The following is a 20,441-nucleotide window of genomic DNA, read 5'->3' on the forward strand; positions in this document are numbered from 1 at the left end:
TTGCCACACACCCTTGAGAAAGCATTCCTGCTGTGCTGCAGTTAGGATGTGGTGATCATTTCCTTAATGCTTCCAGGGAAAGCCGGTTGTGTGTCTGCTTGAGCTTCATGGTGGCTGTTGTGAGTGTTGGTTGGAAGAGAACAATGTATTCCTCGCGGCAATGGACAGAATTTTCCAGATAAAACCTATCGCCAGCCCATGCCTTCAGTCATTCCCGCCATCACTCTGTAGCTGATACTACAGAAGGAAAACCAGAAACATGGCCTCTTCGATGACCCCGGCCAGTTGCCACCACACAGGGTCGGGATGATCTATAGGAAAACTGCCCCTCCATTCCACACCCTGTCAGTACATGAGGAACTAACAGGCGGCCCCAGCTCAGCGGTCAGGCTCTGGTCCAGACCCAGAGGCTCCTGCACCCTTGCCCAACACTCATGTCCAGGGGCCTGGAGACCGACCAGCCCTTCCCTGTGGGTGCCCAAGCCAGGCCTTTGATTAGAAAAACTTGCATTAAAAAAACACTCCTGGGACCAGTAAAGACACACCCTGTCTGCAAAGCATCAGGAGCCTGGGCTGTCCAGACAGATTTGCAGTTGTTATCCCTGTTTTTTAATCATTTCTCTACCTTTATTGGTATTCAGCTCTCACAGGTTTCCGGTCAGTGTCAGCCTGGGCTTTCATCCATGTTAAAGAGCCTTTACCCTCTCTCTGTTGATGACGATGGTATGAAGACAGATGGTGTAACTGCTTATGAATGTTCTATTCTATTTCCTCAGGACTAGGCCATTCGCTTAGAGATGTGTATTACTTCCACATGCTCAGGTTAGGCAGCCCAGACTTGTCTGCCTCCCAGCCAGTTGCCCTCCTGGGCCTTGCCATGCAGAGGGCGACACCTGTAGGTCACAGGTGGAACTGCAGAGACTCCTGTGACTAAAGGAGACCTATTTCTTATTTTGTTGTTGTTGTTGTTGTTGTTGTTTTTTAAACTGGGGTGAGGACGCTAGTCCCCTGTAAGAGGATCTGGCTTGTTCCTAAGTTCCTTAATCATTCTTCCTAGAGCACACAGACAGCATTCTCTTAGTGTATACGTACAGATGATAAAGCGAAGCCTAGAAACTCGAGTGGATTTACATCTTGAACAAAAATCAATAATAATAATAATAATAATCACCTCCTGAAGTAAAGGTACATGATTTCTCACTGTATGGGGAGCTGTCCATTGTGAGAGCCGGCCTGTTTCCATCTGAGGTGACAGTGTGCCCATTGGGCCAGCTCTGCCCAATCCCATGAAGTGAATCTTTCAATCCTGCGAATGATTTGTGCCATGGAACATATTTAAGATGCCTAGCGAGTGTGCATATGCCCAGTTTAGTACTGGTTAACTTATTGCTGGTATTGCCATTAAAGATGAATTTTATAACCATCCTATCAAAAGCATCAATGTGCAGAGAACATATTACCTGGACACAAGATGACATGTGTATCTTTTGGTACAACTTACTTGTTTTGCCCTCTCATATTTAAGCTTTTTGTTTGTTTGTTTGTTTCTCTACAAGACTGTATGGTGTTGATGTTGAGTGGTATATTTACTGAATGTCAAGCCGTGAATGCCCGATTTTTGTCTGTTTGAACTAAAGGTAAGGCCAGGAGACACCATTAACTTTTCTGTGCAATGAGCCAACAAAGACCACAGGAAAAATAGAGCCCCGAGGTGACGTGGATAAGCAGTTCCCGTGCCTCTGTCTCTGGGGCTCTCTGCTGTTGGTACATCGATACGCTGTCATCTTTCTAGAAGACTTAGGAAAACACAGTTCTAGAATACTCCTGGCCTTGAGTATTTTGGAAACCCATAAAGACGAGTTGCAGTGACTGTTCCCTCCTCCTGTGGGGTAGAACTTAGAGGCTAGTTCGGGGGGCGGGGGTCAGGAGGTATAACACCTGAATTATTTAAAGGTCCATCTGAGGCCAGCCTGGGCCACAGTGTGAGACCTTGTCTCCAAAACAAAGCAACCTACAAAGCAGGCTGTGGTTGGAGAATCTGATGGTGGCACTGGCTAGAACCCCAGTCCCTAGGTTGTGTCCTGGTCTTGGCTCTCGTTGAGTCTGGTCCGAGCTTCTTGTGTGTTCTCGTGCTTCTGAACCCAGGAGGTGCATGGCAGTTTCTCCATCGCTTCAAGAGATTTTTGCCTTGACTGTTTGCTTTAGTCTTTTAAAAATGAGGTGTCTGTGTAAGTGTAATGTACGTGTGTGTGTGTGTGTGTGTGTGTGTGTGTGTGTGTAGTGTACCTGTGTGAGTGTCACGGCCACCCTCGTCCCGCAAGGATGACGCGACCACCGGAGCTCTTCTCACTGCAGTTTATTCCAGGACTTTATTCACAGCAATCTATCTCCTTCTCTTTCTCTCTCTTCTCTCTCCTTCCTCTCTCTTCTTTCTTTCCTCTCTCTCTCTCCTCTCTCCCCGGGCAAACCTCTCCCAGCCCTTAAGTAGGCATGGGCTGCCAACTCCGAACTGCCAGGTGGGCACTGCCCATAGGTTCACGCATATGCAGGCAGCTGATAATCATTGCGTGATCATAGCATAGGTCAGGCCTTAGCCGTCTCAGGAGTTGATTATACATCTCCATCAGGTGTGACACCACTCAGCTCGCTACATGTGAGCACCTGCGCCAGAGCACATGTATGGAGGTTAGGGATCAGGGGATCAGTTCTATGGGCTTGGTTCTCTCCTCCTATCTTTATGGAGAATCTGGGGCTCACACTCAACCGGCCAGGTTTGCAGAGTGCTGAGCCATCCTCCAGCCCTGAGTCTTTCTCTCAACTCACTCCCATTAAGAGCGGTCAGGAGACCAGGGATCAAATCCCATCACTACAGAGTCTTCTCTTCTTGCCTTGGGCAGAAGCGGTTGGCTCCATAGCCAGCCGACCTTGGGCAGTGGCCATTCCACTGTGCCTCTCCCATCAGGCTTCTAGAATATCCTATACCAGTAAAACATATCACTGATGTTCTGTGACTTTTCAGAACGTAAGTGACTACAGGCACATATATAGACACTGCCGGGCCAGGGAGGACTCGGCCACCCGGTCTGATCTAGTCTCCAGCCAGAGTTCAGTAAGCAACCGCTTTGCTTGGAGAGAGCTCAGGCGTGCCCCTCAGAGTCTATTTGGAAGTTTCTGGCACACATCTAGCACCAGTCAGGCCTCACTGCTGCTCTGTCCCTGGACACACCCTCAGCCCCACTGGGCCACAGGAGAGACAGGAAGGGCAGAGTCACCAACATCTGTGCTTTGTGGGGTGAGGAGTGAGTCCTTCATCACCTTCCCAGCTTTATCCTTGACATCTCTGCTTTTCTGTATTTCAGAAGAAGCCGTTGAAGATGCCGAAGGACCCAGTGAAGCACCCGCTGACCCAGAGGAGCTGGCCAAAGACCAGGGGAGCGGCGGCGAGGAGGGCCAGAACAAGCGGGCAGGTAGTATGCATGTCCGTCCTTGGCCCCAGGCCTTCTCCCTGGGAGAAACGAAGCTGTGCCGGGGAAACGGACCCACCCCTCAGCTCATCTTCCAAAGTATGCGCTCTCAGCACGCCAGAGAGGGAGTTTTGTTAGGTCCCCTCTTTTTGTTCTTTCTTCTTTGAGTCAGGATCTCACTCGCTGTAAAGACCAGGCTAGCCTTGAACTCGCAGAGATTCCCCCTGCCTTTGCCAGGGTTAAAGGCAAACATCCTCATTCCGTTTTCCTTTCTCTTTTCCATATTCTTTTCTAAGCACCCTTCTTATCGAGCACCGGGCATCTGCCGTTTCTTGGGCAGCTGCTCAGCGTTGTCGCCTTGTGCTTCTTGTCCTCCTCCTTCTGTTGAAGGCCCATCAAAGACATTTTGGTTGAGGTCACCCCTGATTCTCAGCCTCAAGCTTACCAGAAGCAGCAGAGGGTGGGCACTGTTCTGCATCTGGGGACCTGAGAAGGGCCTTCACACTCTTCCCAGCATTCCCCTTCACAGAGGGACAGCGGTGTAGTCTGGTGGGGGAACATTTTAGCAAAAGCAGAACAAATTGAAGGAGCCAGGGCAGGAAGTGCTATTTCTGGAAAAGCCAGTGCCAAGAGAGGAGAACGGCCATTTCTCAAGATGACAGGATCTCTATCCTGAGGAGAGAAGAGTTGAGACAGAAGAAAAGCTCGGGGGTTCGGAGGAGGCGCTGAGTCATTTCTGAGAGGGTTTACTGGGCAGATAAGTCCCGCAGACACCGTCACAATGCTAACAGGAAATGCTGCGACAAGCACCAGAAATTATTCTGTTTGGTCAACCTAATTCTCACCACCATGCTCAGTATTATAATTCTTTGATTTTTTTTTTTAAAGAAAAATATTTACCTTCTCGAGTCTGTATTGGTTAGGCCTTTGTTACTTTTCTAGGCAAGACTGTTCTTAAATCATATTGAGGGTTGGGGGGTTGGCCTTCATTATTTAAACAAGATACAGAATCTTGGAGAGAGGCCAGAGGAGAGCAATGAAAATGACTGACGGCCGAGAAGTCCTGCCTGTGACGAGCCTGCGGAAGTCAGGGCTGTGTGGCCTAGAAAAGTAAAGTTTGGGAGGCTTCCAGACTCTGGGGATAGGCGTAAGGAGGAGGAAGCTCCCTGAGGGAGCAGAGGGGTGCGCCAGGTGGATTTCACGGTCCCTGTGGCTCAGAGTCCTCTTTTTGAAGTAGGCTCTGTGGAGTTTCTAGCTGGATCTTGCCATATAACTGAGGGTCAGGGTCAGATTCCCTGGGAGGGTTTGAGGGGAGAGCCAGGGAGGAAGGGGCGGTCATCAGTGAGCGAGGTCCCCTTGGATGCAGGGAGAGGTGTCTCTACCTGTGTTAAGTCCCTGGTTTTGCCTAAACTGTTGAGGTGAGAAATAGAAATAGGCAGTGTATACAGTCACCAAGCATCGTGTGCCCCAAGGGGAGCACATTCTAAAGGCTCCAGTGACCTTCAAGGTCACCTGGGTGTTCGCATGATCTGGGTGCTTGGTTTCTGGTCACAACCCTGTCATTTGCAGGGTGACAGTACTGAGTCTCTTAACCTCTTCGTGCCTTCCTATTTAAATGAGAGAGGTTAAGAGCAGTTCCCAGTGTCGTGTTGTCCTAATACAGGAAGCTCAGAAGGAAGCCAGGAGCATGGTCAGCTTTGTGTCCGGAGTTTGTTTACCAGCCAGTCAAAACTGAGGCAGAACAGTAGCCATGTCTCTTGGCTTTCTCCATTTGAACATGAAACCAACGGCCCACGGCGGTGGCTTCTAAGACTTTTTGAAAAGGTAGCAGAAGCAGCATACAGCCACGTCTTGTCACTGATATTTGCTGTGTGTTTCTTGCATCCCATGTGGGTGCTGAACACATTATAAAAGAATGGTTTGTTGCAAAGCTCCTACTATGTGCAACACCCTGCACTGCCAGCTTCTGATGTGCTTTTCACATCCGTGCAACCTGTATAGGGCAGGCTTGTTGAGGTCGGTCAGTTCAATTAAACTAGTCCGGTGTACATGATTCAGAGTGAACACCATCTTCCATCTTAGCGCCAGCGGACATGCTCAGCAACCAGGAGGCCACTAAAGGGTGTACAGCGAGAACCATAGAGTTCATGTCCCTAACAAGGCTCTCCTGTCCGCGTTCATCCCCGCAATGGGCCCACCTCTCGCTCTTTGCCTCCAGAAGACATGGAGGAACAATGACTCAGGGCACACCTTGCCAGATGCACAGAGAAGCAAAGGAAGAAGGTGGGCTTCCTTGCTGACACCTTCAAATGACCCTCCTCTGACCGAAGCATAGCTCTGTCCCTGGCTTCCGAGTTTGTAATGGCAGGCTTTCTTGAAGCACTTGGAGCTAATTTGATCTTGGAATAGATACAGGTGCCAGCCACTGAAACCGTCATTTTGGATGCTTAGTATTTTGTTTAAAAAAAAAAATGCAATTAGAAAAAAAAAAAGTCTGCATGTCTTTCAATTGTTTCCTAAATTGAGCTGTTGCAATCTGATTGAGCATGCTGGGGTCCGCTTCCTCCCGCAAACAAGTAAACAATGATTTCCCAGTTTGCTATGATGACCAGTGACTGACTGCTGCTGATGCAGACTAATGTTTCAGAGGGGTCTGGATAGTGGCATCTTCCCTATCTATTGATTTTGTAGTTTGGGGCTTTGTGTAGGAATGGATAATCTTGAAGATTTTTTTGTTGTCTTCTGTTGCTTTTTATGGGATGAGGACTGGCAATTTCCGTTGTGGATGGCCCTGAGACGAAATCCACATGTGATCGGTCAGAGAGGGACCAGCAGTTTCGTCCCTGAGCTCCTGTGAGGCACTGGGCAGAGTTCCAAGGACCACAAGTTTAGGGGAGGCTTTTGTTTTCAGGGTACATGACACTGTCCTTGGGCTATCAGGATGCCTGTTGTCAAAATAACATTACAGGAACTTGTATGATGACCAGACTGTCCAATGTCTGTATTGAGCTTGTACTCAGAGGCAGTAACATTTAAGTTTTGTTTCATTTTAATGAATACAAAGTAGCCACATGTGGCTGGGAAGGAACAAGATTAGCCCTGAAAGAATTCATCATGGGCACTCTGACTCCGAAACTGGCTAAACCTGGAGGCTTCCCATCTGACCTGCCTGGCATAGACAGGTGCCCAGGTACTTTTTTCTTCCCAGCTAGGTGGGCAGGGCTTCTGTGGCAAGTGCCAGTCACAGCTGTTGATGCTCCATCCCAATTGCCATCGGGTTCCCTGTGTACCAAGACCGCTTTCCCGACAGAAGCATGACCGATTCTCGCTCTTACTCTGAAAGCGAGTACACGGCTACCCCTCCACTTGTGCGGTTCTGCAGGCTCGGACGCTCAGGCTGAGTAAGCTCAGGCAGGGTACAGAAGTGCACAGGCAGATTGAGAATCGTATCCTGCTTTCCTAAACCTAGGACAGGAATGGGTTTCTCTGTGTGGGTCCTGGCTCTCCTGGAACTCACTCTGTAGAGCAGGTTGGTCTCGAACTCACTGAGATCCTCCTGATCCTCTACTTCCCAAGTGCTGGGGTTAATGGTGTGCACCACCACTGCCCAGCCAGGAATGGGCTTCTTAGTTAAGCACTTGATCTGGTTTATGGTCACTGACCCAAGCATAAGGAGTAGATTCCCAAAGTTGTACAGTGAAAATGGGAACCCAGCTTGGACCAGCATGTTCAGGATGACCTGGATCGTCTGCTGGGCCAGCGAAATGACTCAGCTGGTAAAACACTTGCCCAGCGATCCTGCTGACCTGAGTTCCATCGCCAGGACCCCTCTCCCCCAACGGAAGGAGAAAACCAACTCTGACTGCCACATGCGCACCTTGACATGTTTGTGTGCTCAGTGTGCACACATTCGTTAAAACAAACTTCAGCGAAAGCAGGTTGTGGACGTGGAAAGGAGGGCTCTGGGTGTGAAGTTAGGAAGGCCATTAGCTACTGAGTAACCGTTGGTCATGGGACTTAGTTATGGAGGCCTGGGGTCCTGTCTGTGAAACATGGTCAACTCCACAGGGCTGAGCAGTGGCGTGTGTGTGTGTGTGTGTGTGTGTGTGTGTGTGTGTGTCTGTCTGTCTGTCTGTCTGTATGTATGTATTCCGTTGAAAAGCAGGGTCATGTTTAGTCAATGTGCAGGCCAGTAGGTGGGGGTGGGGCGGGGTAGCATGCGAAGGCTCCTCGAAGCCAAGCGTCTGCTAATGGACCGCCATTTCCACTGTCCAACTCTGTGGTTTTTCTCCTTTGAAACTTGAACATGACCTCTTGTTGTCGTCTGCTGGAGTGGATTTGAGTGTGAGCGTTTGAGATTGAAGAGCCCCCTGTGTCCCCCACTAAACAGTGATTAACGCTGTGATTAGCCAAGTCAATCATTAATTGCTATAAATTAATTATACAATTAATGTGGTGCTTTTATCACCAATAATTAGGGGACAAGATTGAGCTGTTGGCGAAGAACCACAGTGAGATGGTTATTGAAAGGCTACAGCCACCATGGTCTCTAGCCACAGAGCTTCGGAGTCTGCCTAAGGGGACTTGAGACAGGATGACCAGGGGATGCCAGGGTGTTGTAAAGGGGCGGGGCAGAGGGGGTCAGAGCACCAGCTCAGCCTAAAACAGAGGCACGGCGCTGCTCTAAAATGTCTCTAAATTGGTGCTCCTGTGTATATTTTTGTTAGATTTTCCGTTAGAACTGTAGCGGAATGCTTTCTCTTTTCTGGAGAAAGGGCCCAAAGGGACTTTACTCTTTTTTTTTTTTTTAAATCCACGATGCTCACCTAACTCGGAGCAATTAGTGCAACGGAGCATCCATGATTGGAATCTATGGGAGATGGCTGTTAGAGGAGGTATTAATGGGCGGCCGTGAGCGGAGAGCGTGTTTGTGGGCGCCGGCGCTGGCAGGCATGATTTCAATCGGGTTTGACATGTTTAACATAAATGTATAGTGCACGGCTCTTGCCGCGTATGAATAATTCCTGCGGAGCCACTGCCCTTCTAATTACTCAGTCTGAAAAAAAAAAAAGCAGGGCAGGCGCATCGTGGTGGAAATCTATTATCAGCCCTCCCTGTTCTCTGTTGTCTACAGCACTGTATAGAGATGCCACAGTATAAGGGACTCAATGCCCAAAACGGAATCCGTCACAGCCTAGAAGGGGCTGCTGCCTTCTCCCCGTCTACCCACCACCACCGCCTTCCCTCCTTCCCTTCCTCCCCCTCCTCTGTTTTTAATTCAGTCAGCTACACGGAGGTAAAACAAGGTGTATGCTAAGAGGGAACACAAGTTGAGGAAAGGTCTGGGCTAGCAGGTGTTGGCAGCCATAGGTTCATTTCCATGCGTGACCTTAGGTCTTTGACCTTCAGTTGCCCGGCCCATAAAATACTGAGTTGAACCAAATTCCAGAGCTTAAAATTCTGGGACCGTAGATGTTTAACCAGCAGAAGCATTGCTGATGGGGTAATATAACCTCCAAGAATATTTGCTACTAAAGTCAGAGCACCAGTAACGTTTCCCAAAGGTCTTGCTAATGTGTGGGTCTGTAACACGGCACGGGACTGGGTAAAGGGTTCGAACAGGCTTTCTCTGTGGGGTCAGATAGCAGCAAGCCCACGCCTCTCGGTGGGATGTCAAAGACTGCAGACCCTCTCCTAGTCCCACGTTTCTGTGAACACGGTCATCACAGCCCAGCGTGGTGTGGGTAACAGTAACAGTGACAGTGCCGCGCGAGCAAATGGCCAGCCAGCTCTGTGTGGCTGGGAGCCATCTCATTCCCCAGCACCATACACCCCTCGACAGAAGGAGTCTGGTTCCGTATCATTCTGGCTCTCGCTTCCTTCTCTACCTCACCCCAAAGTCGGTTTGCCTCTGCAGTCTAGTAGGAGTGAGGGGATGCCGGGAGCCGTGTTGGCGTGGCCTGCTTCGTGTCCTTGCAGGCGACACAGGTTTCTGTTTTCACACGGCTGGAAATTGTGTAGCTGTCAGCCTTTCCAGGGTCCACTTGTACCCCCACCCCCTCATCCATTTTCGGACCGCTTTTAGCAGAGCTTGGCTGCTTGCAGTCACTGCAGGCAGAGTCCTGCCTCACGGCTGACAGCAAACCAGCAACTATTTTTACGGTGGTACGGAAAAATAGATCTAGGGTGTGGTATGTAGCTAGACTTGCCTGAGTTCCAGTAATTCAAAGCTTGGCTCTGAGAATTATATTGTTAAGTCGTCCGTGATAGGACCTATCAATTGAATGTGTGTGTGTGTGTGTGTGTGTGTGTGTGTGTGTGTGTAGACATGCAAAGAAATGTAAGCGACTTTGTAACAGACGTGTCGTGTGTAATCAGATAATCATGCACGATGTAACGAGAATCACTCTTCAGGTATAGATTAGGGGCATGGCACATAAATGAAGGTGTAAACCATTGTTCATCGCTATGGAAAACACTTTACAGCGGTCCGGAAGGTAGCTCTGCCAGCAGGCGCTTGGCTTTGTGAGTTGGAACCTCAGAACCCATGTTTTAAAATTGCTGGGTGTGGGGCATGTAGCTATAATTCAGCTCCAGGGAGCTGGAGGCAGGTGGATCCCTGGGACTTACTGACCAGCTCCCTAGCCCATTGGGTGCCTTGCGGGCCACAGGAAGACGGCACCTGAGAAATGACAGCTCCGGTTATCTTCTGGCCTCTGCCCACGTGCGCACCCAAGGAAATGACGAGCTTGTGATTCTCACTCTGCGGCCCTGTCGATCTTCCCTGCCTTGTTTTGAGCTTCAGATTTCATGAAGGGCTTCTGTGAGAACCATAGCAGGTTTGTTTGTTTTTTTTTTTTAAAACATACCCCAGTGCCTCATGGGACATCACTTTTCTTAGGCACAGCTATTCTTCTCGGGTCCCCTGTTATCTTGATTTTTGCAGCTAGAGAACTGCGTGCTGTAGATTAGGACCTCCTGGGTTCAGAGCTCTGATTAGCTTTCTCCATGACGCACCAGCGGGTCCTTTAACCTTCTAGGTCAGACATCCATCCCCTACCTTATAAACTGAAGACTGTATAACATAGCTACTTTCTTTTATTATATGAAAAATGGAGAAGACCTTACAAATCCTGTGCTTTTTAAGATGCCATGTAATTGTCAGCTGTGTATGTGATGGGTGGCAACTCACATGGCTTCTACTGAGTTTCGTGTGTGCTGCTTAGCACTGCTCAGAAATGGCCCCGGTATCTGTTTATTAAATAGCGCGGCATGAGGACTTTGAAATATAAATGACTCTACTTTCTGCTTAGGGCATCCAGCCCTTGGGGTAGCAGAAGTATTTCAATTGCTGTACATAAAAAATAAATTTAGGATGCTTTCACTTGTCCTAAAACCAGGGACCCTCTTTCATATGGTTTCACCACCCCGCGTGGGCTCCTATTCCCAGACACTTCTAAAAATGAAACCCGTGGAACAAGTGTCTGAGACTTTTCCAGCGCCCTAGACCCTGTGGTTGACCTCCCCTTTGGTCGGTTCCTCGAAGCCCTGTGCCCACGTGGAGGTGACTGCAGGTTCAGTGCCCTCAATAAAGTGCTCATAGTCTCCCAGCCGGGATCTGATCCAGGTGTAAGCAGCTGCAGGGACCACCGTGCCTTATTCCCTGGCGACGAGGACTGGTAACTTCCTATCAAGGGGACTCTGTTGTAGTGAGCTGCCGGTTGCATTCCGCCAACCCAGCTCCCGCCACTGGGTAGCTTTACCCAAAATAGCAACACACAAACTGTATTCTTTCAAACACTGCTTGGCCCACTAGCTCTAGCCCTTACTGGCTAATTCTGATATCCCGATCAACCCATCTCTAATAAACTGTGTAGCACCCGTCTTACCAGGAAAGATTCAGCATGTCTGACCTGGCGGCTTGGTTCATCGTGTCTGCCCGGGAGCGGGGAGCATGGCCTCTGTCTGAGGCATCTGCCCCCCTAGAGGAGAGCTATCGAGTCTGAGCTCACTTCCTCTTCCTCCCAGCTTTCTGTTCTGCCTACTCCACCCACCTAAGGGATGGCCTATCAAAATGGGCCAAGGCAGTTTGTTTATTACCAATGACCTTCCTCCATCAGGACTCGGCCCAGGAAAAAAACAGGCACGTGGAAAAGGAGCAGGTTTGAACCCTCCCCAAAGGGATATGGGAACCATCTCCCCTGTGGACACATCCGGTAGCTTTGGGAGTGCCGTGAGCAAGCCACACACAGAGACTGTGTGACAACTCAGGCAGCTGTACACACCTCGCTTTCCGTGCTGACAAAGATGACTGACAGGGGCCTCCCCAGTCTCCCCCAAATGCTAGAAAAGGGGACAAGATTTCCGTTTGCTGACAAGGCTACAGCAGGGTCAAGGAGAAAGCTGCTTTGTCAGGGGAGGTTTCATTTGGTGGTCCTGTCGTCATGGGCACATTCCCAAGCTGCTGTGGTTTCTTTGGTGAATGAACTTAGTCAAAACCCGAGGACGTTAGGTTTGAACTAGGAGAGCACTGGGAGAGTGTGATTATATTTGCATCTTTGGGACCTACGCTTGGAACCTACAGAGATTGACCCTCGCTGGCCTAAAGGATGCTTGAGCCTATGAAGACTGAAGGACTTCCGTTAACTAATTACCTTTGGCCTGGTCCCATGAATTGTGTCTCCGTTGAGTTTTTGCTGTTTTGTTGTAGGTTTTTAAATCAGTGTATTATGGAGCCCAGAATATCTGTGACCTTGAGATTCCCCTGCCTCAGTCTGTTTAGTGCTGAAGTGACTAGCATGTCCCACTGATGTGCACCCTGTGTGAATCCACCTCTGGTTGCTCCATGGTCATTATCGTCATGTCATGAAGCCCAAGGGGAACACGGTGAATACAGACCAGACTGTATCCTCTCCCTGTGGCCACAGCAGCAAGCAGCATGTCTAAAGCCAGGGGCTGACAGGATGCTTTGTAGGAACTGACATGAGGCCAGAGGCAGGCAGAGTTGGCTGACTGCTTCCAGGTGAGGAATCAGGAACACTTCTCAGGTCCCTGCCACCTGACACGAGCCGGGCTCCCGGTGGTAACCAGTGCCTAGAAGTTCTCCAATAGTCAAGACAGCTGGGCTGGTCTAAATGAGGTGGTGGCTGTTTTGACTGGTGCTTCATTCACAAGCCTGACACAGAAGGGAGCAAGGTGTCTCGCAAGCGGAAATACAAGATGTCCTTTTGGGAGCTCAAATCAGCGTAGTAGTTAAGCAGCCTTATGCATATTTCAACAAGGAATTAGGGCAGCAGATTGATGCCTCTGATGTAGAATATAGTACTGTTTCCTCCCCGAAGATACAAAGCGGCAGCTGCCGTGGCATCCACCAGTTAACACGGGCGTGCCGTTCCACCACGAGGCTTCCAGTGTGCTCCAGAGAGACCGCTTACTGGCAGGACAGAGACCCCACAGCTCAGGATATTGCCAGATCTCCACTCCCAGAGGCAAACTTGTGCAAACAGAAGTTAATGTGCATCTGTACATCCTCCCAGGGTTGAAGTTTAGGGGACTTTGGCCAGGACGGCTTGCCGGTACATAGGCAGAAAGGCTGGCCCTGCCCCTTTGGGCAAAGTGAGAGGAACCTACGGCTTTTGCCAGGTTTCTCAGGACCTATGGGAAGAGATTTCTCAAAACAAGGCACCCTGACATTCTGGGTCACAGAGCAAACAGATCGAATGCGTGGAGGTGATGCTCTCTCTCTATTTCTGACTTTGAAAATGTGTCTGTATTTGCTTTTAGAGTGAATAGGTGAGGGACAACTACATGTAATCCCTCACCTTTGGCCAGAGACACTTGGCACTAAGACCAGGCCTGCCTCTTCTCCCCAAACTAAGCCGAAAGTCTCAAGTCGCCATAGTCACGGAGAGGGGACTGGCAGGTTGCTGTGCTTGTCAGACTCTTGACCTTAATCCAAGTTAGAGCAGAATTCGTTATGACTCCTACCAGTGACAACAAGCGCTGATCTGGGTAGCCGTTTTCCAAGTGTGGTCCCTGGAACACCTGCCTCGCCAGGGAACTTTCTGGAAAGGCATTCTCTGGCTCAGAGAGCCCTACAGAATCAGAGCCTCTTCTGGTAGGGCCTTGCATTCATTGAGCCTTGCAAGGAATTTGGACCCTCTCTGGTGTTCCCAGAGCCGAGGGCTGCAATCCCAGAGACAAAAGCTAGAGTTGTTTGTTTATCCGCCAAGTCCTGAGTTCCTTCTCGACCAGAGAGAACTGAGCTTGACAGAAGATGGGGATGTCCCTAGAAGAGGTAGGTGCAGGTGCTGAGTCTGGGCAGCTGACACCAGCAGTGGTAGGTGATAGAGGTGGGGGACGGAAGGGTGCTGTCACAGTGACAGAGATTCAAGCCTGGGGAATCTTCAAGAAGCACAGCTTGTAAGTGGCATTGGATACACGGCCTATACCTGCTCTGTCCTCGAAGCTTCTTGTGGACCAGTGCGTGTTTCAGAGGGAAAGGGGACGCAGTGGTGTCTGAGATGGTTTTCAGGCGCTACCCTGTCTTGTTTATAGCCGAGTTGATAGAGAGAAATTAATCTCCTTAAGTTACAGTTGTACCCATCCGTACTGAACTCAAAAGATTTCTTTGAAAAGGTCTTTCTAGAAACACAAAGTCTTCATTAGTGAGACCCTTATGGCATGCTGAACCAGTGCAGGCACTGTCTTTCACTCTGGGGCCGATGACCCTTGAACCTGCCTCCTAGAGACCTGCTTCCTATAGAGAAACACAACTTGGGGTGCCATTCCCAAGGAGACGCGCCAGTAGGCTGTTGTCAGGCATGGAGGAGAAGCTCCAGTTCTTAGCAGGAGCATGTCGCCCCTCCCCTGCTGTGTCTTCAGAGGCCTGCCTCTGTTCACTGGAGCTCTCTCCCAACCCTCTCCAAAGCATCTTGAAGTGTCTGGCTGGAGGCAGAAGGAGACCGTGCACGCCTAAAGACAGCTGGCAGCAAGGCAGACTCTTCAGAGGAATGTTGCTCTCTGAATTAGCGGAGGAAGAGAGTTTAGCCAGATCTCTGGCCACTTAGCAAGCTCAGTAGCTCTCCAGCACAGAATCAGGAAGCCCAGCTTGTCCCCCAGGGAACAAGGAACGGCAGCAAGCGCCAAGATCAGCTCCCCTCACATCGACAGCATGAAGATCACAAAGTCCTCTGGAGGCACCGCACTTGCGCTGCTGAGAGGGAGTTGGAGGTCTGCGAGAAGCCGAGGGAGAAGGGCTGACGGGGAGAACGCACCTCGCCTTTCCTTTAACGAGAGCCTTGAGCTGCATGGCCACTTTCAGATCTAGTGAAACATCCCCATCCGTGTGTAGCTGTCCCAACTCTAACACTTTAATAAGAAGTTGTGTGAGGAGGGAAAAAAAGTTCCCACTAGTCAATGGAGGTAGATAAAAGATTGCTGTAAATTTCTGGGGCAGGTGGCAAGCTGGTTTACGGAATGCAAGGCGGTGAGAACCTCTGGCTTACGGAAAGTAACATGAATTAATAATCATTTAATTGGCTCCTCCATTACGCTGCTGGTTTGGGAGATGGAAGTTTAGATGGAGGGGCTGTCAGCTTTGCTTCAGCCGTGAGTCGGATGCTGCAAAGTGGGGGCGGGTGTCAGCCTCTGGACTCACGACTGTCCTGTGGTATCCCAAGCGTTCAGTGGGCTCACCCCAGGGCCCCACAAATGAAGAAACTCAGCACATTGGTAAATAGAACCTTCAGGTGACCCCAAGAGGGGCAGTGGAGAAGGAACTTCCAAGTCATGTGGACAGCTTGGCCCTACTCAGGATCTCCCCAAGGTAGTAACTCTGGTCAAAGGGAAGCTGGCCTGTCACACCATGGTGTCCACCATGCCAGCAGCCCCCCATGCCAGTTAAACTGGTGGGAGGATGGATTTTGCATGGGAACACAGAAGGCAACTCCACCAGTACCTCGGTCTTCTCAGATTTCAAGCAGTTCCTGCCTAACATTTTGAGGAAACCGGAAACTTGGACCTTACAGTCCCTTTCACTCTCCTCCTCCGTGTTTCTCACAAAGCCCTTGCCTTCCTCGGTTTCAGCATCACATGGCCCATGGCCCTAGATGAGAAAGAAACATGTACCACCCCATGGAGTCCACAGTCCACGGGGGCCATACCTCCAACCCTGTTGTCTTTTGAATTTCAGTGACTCGGGTTCAGAATTTGTGAGAGGAGATTGAGGTTGGGGAAGCATTTGTTCCAGGAAGACTCTTTCCTCCAGAGTTACAGAGACTGGCACTTGGATGCTGTGTTCCCATGCGCTCCACACATCGGAAGCCCTGCCCTTAAATGGACGCTGTTCCTAACAACAGATGGGTTCAAACATCATAAAACCATTCCCCAAAAACTACCAGCAAGTGCTGAGCATGGTGGCTCATACCTTTAATCCCAGCCCTTGGGGAGCAGAGACAGGCTGATCTCTGTGAGTTCAAGGCCAGCCTGGTCTACATAGAGAGCTCCAAGACAGCCAAGACTATATAGAGAGACCCTGTATCCAAAAAGAAAAGAGGGAGGGGGGAGGGAGGGAGGGAGGGAAGGGGGGGGGGGGAGAGAGAGAGAGAGAGAGAGAGAGAGAGAGAAGAAAACTACAAGCAAACTTTCATGGTTTCAAATGAGCTTTCTTCCTCCTCTTCCTTCACATGAATGGAAAAGGAATAACTTACTAATAATTATTAATAATAAAACATACTGATAATTGTTTTTAGAAGTTAAATAAATACTTGCCAGACAAATGCAATAAGGTCAAAGTATATACAGAGGTGGATTCTAGGTGGATGTCTCCGTTCACAAATGGTTTCCCCCGCTAAAGAAGTCATGTGCAGTGCCATGTTTCCCCCTTGAATGTAGAGGAATCTCATGGCCTCAGTGACAGAGAAGCAGGAATCAGGCCACCTCCTTTCAGTATTTGTCCCTGTCAGGTTTAGTGGCCCGTCCACCACGATTTAGAAGACTATGACAGGAAGCTGTGACAGCGACATGCTGGTGTTTGATGAGTAAGCTGGGCAGGGAGACCCTAACTCCCAGCTCCTGAGTCTGTACGTGTGACCTGTTAGGGTTAGTAAGCGGTTCTTCCCAGCTTTCCACTGTCCCAGAATCTCATGTTAGGGTTAGTAAGCGGTTCTTCCCAGCTTTCCACTGTCCCAGAATCTCATGTTAGGGTTAGTAAGCGGTTCTTCCCAGCTTTCCACTGTCCCAGAATCTCATCTGCCTTGCCTTAGGTAGTGTGCCATGCACCATGCATGTGTCCTTTGATTCCGTACCACATTCTGGTCCCTTCGCATAGCTGGGAGCCCAGCATGTTTCCTGTGAGGATTCATGGAGATTTAAAGTATTTTCATATGACCTAAATGCCAAAAGGGAAAAAACAAACCTGCCTTAAACAGCAAAGTTTTTTTTTTTAAAAAAAATTACCCCCTGCTGTTTTACACAGCATGGATCCAAAAAACCCGTTTTTTCACGGACAGCTGAATTTAAGTGCTAAGTCATTTAATTATAATATTTAAAATAATGTAGCTACTCAGTAAACATAGGAAATTAACCTAATGCTGTTACCTAAAAGAGATAATCACTTTCTATCTTTTCCCTCCAATTCTTATGGTTTACCTATAACAGAATATAATGTACATTTCATCTTCTCTGACCTGTACTTCTGATTTTTTCATAGCAATCATTTTAATATCTGTAATACACACAGGAATGGCAGTGTAGTCACTTACTAGATCGTGCCCTGTTGTATAATACCAGTTTTTGCTTGCTTGTTTCCTCATCCCCAGCCCAGGTATTAGGAATTGAGAGTGGCTAGCCCTCCCCCCGCCAGCCACTGCCCCTGGGCTTTATTTTTGACAGAGTCTCGCTAAGTTGCTCAGGCTGAAACCTACAAAATCCTACTGCTTCTGCCCTTCAAGTAGCTGTGCCTCCATGCCTGGCTTGATTGTTTCCCTTTCGTTTAATCATTCTTATAAAGACGGCGTCAGGTAGTCTCTGTTGTTGCTGTCTGTTAGCTGCAAAGATTCCACTCACTGATAGTGGAAACCATGTTTCTGAGGTCCATCTGTTTCCTCCTCGCTGCCGTGACATCAGAGAAGACTAAGAGTAACCAGCCATTGATTTTTTTTTTAAATGATGTTTTCTATATTGTAACATCCTTTTCTAGAGTTTAAGATAGAATTTAGAGATGTCTTTAGAGCAGAGAACCATAGTTCCTTTCTTTCCTGGTGGTCACAGCTCCTCCTCTCCTCATGTTGATGGAGAACTGTTGGCTACATGCAGAAATTATACAAAGAGTTCTAACCCAGACTTGCTAGGGATTAGATTTTATGTCCGAGGTCGAGTGAGGGAGGGGCTAGTGTCAGATCTTCTTGGTCTGACTCTGAAGAGCAGTCTCCCCACACTTGCCAGTACATACAGGAGACTGAGTACATGCTTGTCTTCTCTCTCTTTCTTCCTCTATCCCTCCCCCCCTCTCTTTCTCCCTCCGTCCCTTCCTCCCTCCTTTTCTTTTAAATACAGGACTTGGGGAGCTGTGTGGGGGTGTCTAATGTCCACTTCTGGGCAGATTTTATTTAGTAATAATGTTAAGTCGTCTTGGGTAGAAAGAAGATAAGCTGGAAGTTTGTGTACCTGTGGGTATAATATTTCGTACATAGCCAGACTATTGAGTTTCTGGGAAGAAAGAGGACTGAGGGAGCCCATGTGCCGATTTGATTTGATTTTTCAAACCCTTTGTAACAGCTCTGTAGCTCACGGTGGCAGAAGAAGCTTTAGGATCCCAGAGCAGTTGGGGGTTTATGGGGAGAGAAGGGCAGCAAAGATCCCCACCACCACCACACCAAGGGAAGGAATAGTAGCTTCAGATACGAGAGTTCTCACCTCTGCCCCCTCACCAGACTTCCTGTGTTCCAGTTGAAGGGAGAGGATGGACTCTTTGTTCCTTCGAGGAAGCTGAGGTTGCCCTGGTGTTTGCTTTTCAGCTCTGAGAGACTGAGCTGGGCTGGGTGGTCTCAGTCTCATTGCCCATTCATTCACACTATTGAGCAGCCAGACAATCGTCTCTTCTCGTAGCGGGGTGGCAAGTGATGGAGGCCTTTAGTGGGTCGGTCGTACCATTGTCCCATAGCAAACACACGACTGTGCAGGGATGGGCACCCGGAGTAGCACCTGTATCTTGGTTGCCTCTGCTGGAAGGAGGCTCTCTTCTTCTAGCGGAAGTTCTAATGCCTTACCACTTAGGGATGGAACTAAGGGCGCAAAGAGGATGACTTGGAACAACTAAGCTTTAAAAGTATTTTTAGGAATTCTTTGAGAATTTCATACAATGTATTTGGATAATATTCACCCTCAACTCCTTCCTTTAGCTCCTCTAAGATCCAACTCCATCTCCCACCCCTCCCAACTTCATGTCCTATGTTATTATTTCACCTCATCATCGTCGTCATCATCATCGTCCCCATTCCCGTTGACTCCAATCTGTGCCATCTGTGTACTTCTGGGTATGAGGCGAAAGCAAAACAGTATCTTCTGGGCATGATGGATCCACCGCAGCCATGAACACACAGCAGGTGTGGTTGCCGCCGCAACGCCTGCTCAAGATGCAGCCAGTCAACATTCTAGTAGGGAATGGGAAGAAGCTCCTGAGCTCCCATCCCCAACTGAGAAGCTACGGGCCGCCAGTTTTCTCTAACAGTGGGGGTCGGGGGTCAGCCACCCTGCAGCGGATGGGCAGCAAGCCTGTAAAGAGCTTATCATCGGTGGCTTCCGCTCACCGTCTGTAGCGTGTACTTGAAGAATAGTGTGTGTGTGTGTGTGGGGGGGGGGGATGAGGAACTTGCTCGTGGCCGAAGGAACTCCTGCAGCTGGGGAAGTGTTCGTGCTGGGGCTGTGACACTCCAGGGCCTGCTGGGGGCCAGGAGCTGGGAAATGGGCCACGGGGGACTATGTTACAGCACCCAGTTAATCAGCAGCCAGTCCATCACATCAAATATCCCGCCGTCATGTATCACCTTTCAGCTGAAAACGAATAACTCCCATTAAGAGCAGAATGGGTTTGAAGTCGATCCGAGACAGATTAAAATACTGTTATGAATCTGTGCTGGGAGTAGGAGGGGGGGGGTCTGTGTGTAATACGCCTGCCCTTGTACTTTTTGAATAATAGATGCCCCACAAACTTCAGGAGACCAGGTTACCAAGATATCAGGGTTAAAGGTCACAAAATATACATTCTGGGAAGAGCCTCAACTTCCTGGAATATTTCTTGTATTTGGCAATTCAAAAACAAATTTTATGGCCTTATGATTTCAATGAATAAAATTTATTTTTTAAGAATAATTTATTATTAAAGTATGTAGTTCAGTGGGCGAAGGCACTTGCCAACAAGGCTTACAACCCGAGTTCAAAATCCAGGTCCCCCGTGTTGGAAGATGAGAACCAGCTCCGGCAACCTGCCCTCTGTTCTTCACGTACACGCGTGCGCATGATGCAAGCATGTGCCCCCCCACACACACACAATAAGTAAAGAAAATTTAATACAATACAAATTCTTAAGAAAGCACACCTCTATAATGACAGTACCTTCAGGTCCACAGCAGAAGCGGCTTCAAGGTCGAATATAAAGGGAAAGTACATGTCGGATAACAGACAGAGTGAGGCAGAAATCTCTTTTACCATGGATTACACCTTGGGCTTTCTAACACAGTGACTTAATGCTGAGGCATATCGTTTGTAATGGCAGTGATGCACATTTTCAGTTTTTTTTATATAAAATTATTTCAAAGAGCTTGCAGATGGAAAGCATCGGCAGCCACTCACACAAGCTCTTGCCCAGACCCAGTCCAGACGTGGCTGTCAGCGTCACAGTTGGAGCAGCCGTTCTGTAGCTGTGTGCGTGGTGTGTGTGTGTGTGGGGGGGGGGGCTTCACTTCCTACTTTTGCTGT

General features: G+C 49.0%; 1 protein-coding gene across 1 annotated transcript in view; it reads left to right on the top strand.

Annotated features, from left to right (window-relative positions):
• Nucleotides 1-20,441, top strand: part of Zfhx3 (zinc finger homeobox 3) — a 155,784-nt gene that overhangs the window by 106,500 nt on the left and 28,843 nt on the right. Inside the window, exon 4 of the mRNA XM_041650527.1 lies at nt 3,360-3,467. Within this exon, the coding sequence (XP_041506461.1) occupies nt 3,360-3,467 (108 nt within the window). The remainder of the gene's footprint in view (nt 1-3,359; nt 3,468-20,441) is intronic.

The sequence above is a fragment of the Microtus oregoni genome, unplaced genomic scaffold (genome assembly GCF_018167655.1).
Source record: "Microtus oregoni isolate MIOR12 unplaced genomic scaffold, Mior012 000004F_ref0000308, whole genome shotgun sequence".
Classification (NCBI taxonomy): Eukaryota; Metazoa; Chordata; class Mammalia; order Rodentia; family Cricetidae; genus Microtus; species Microtus oregoni.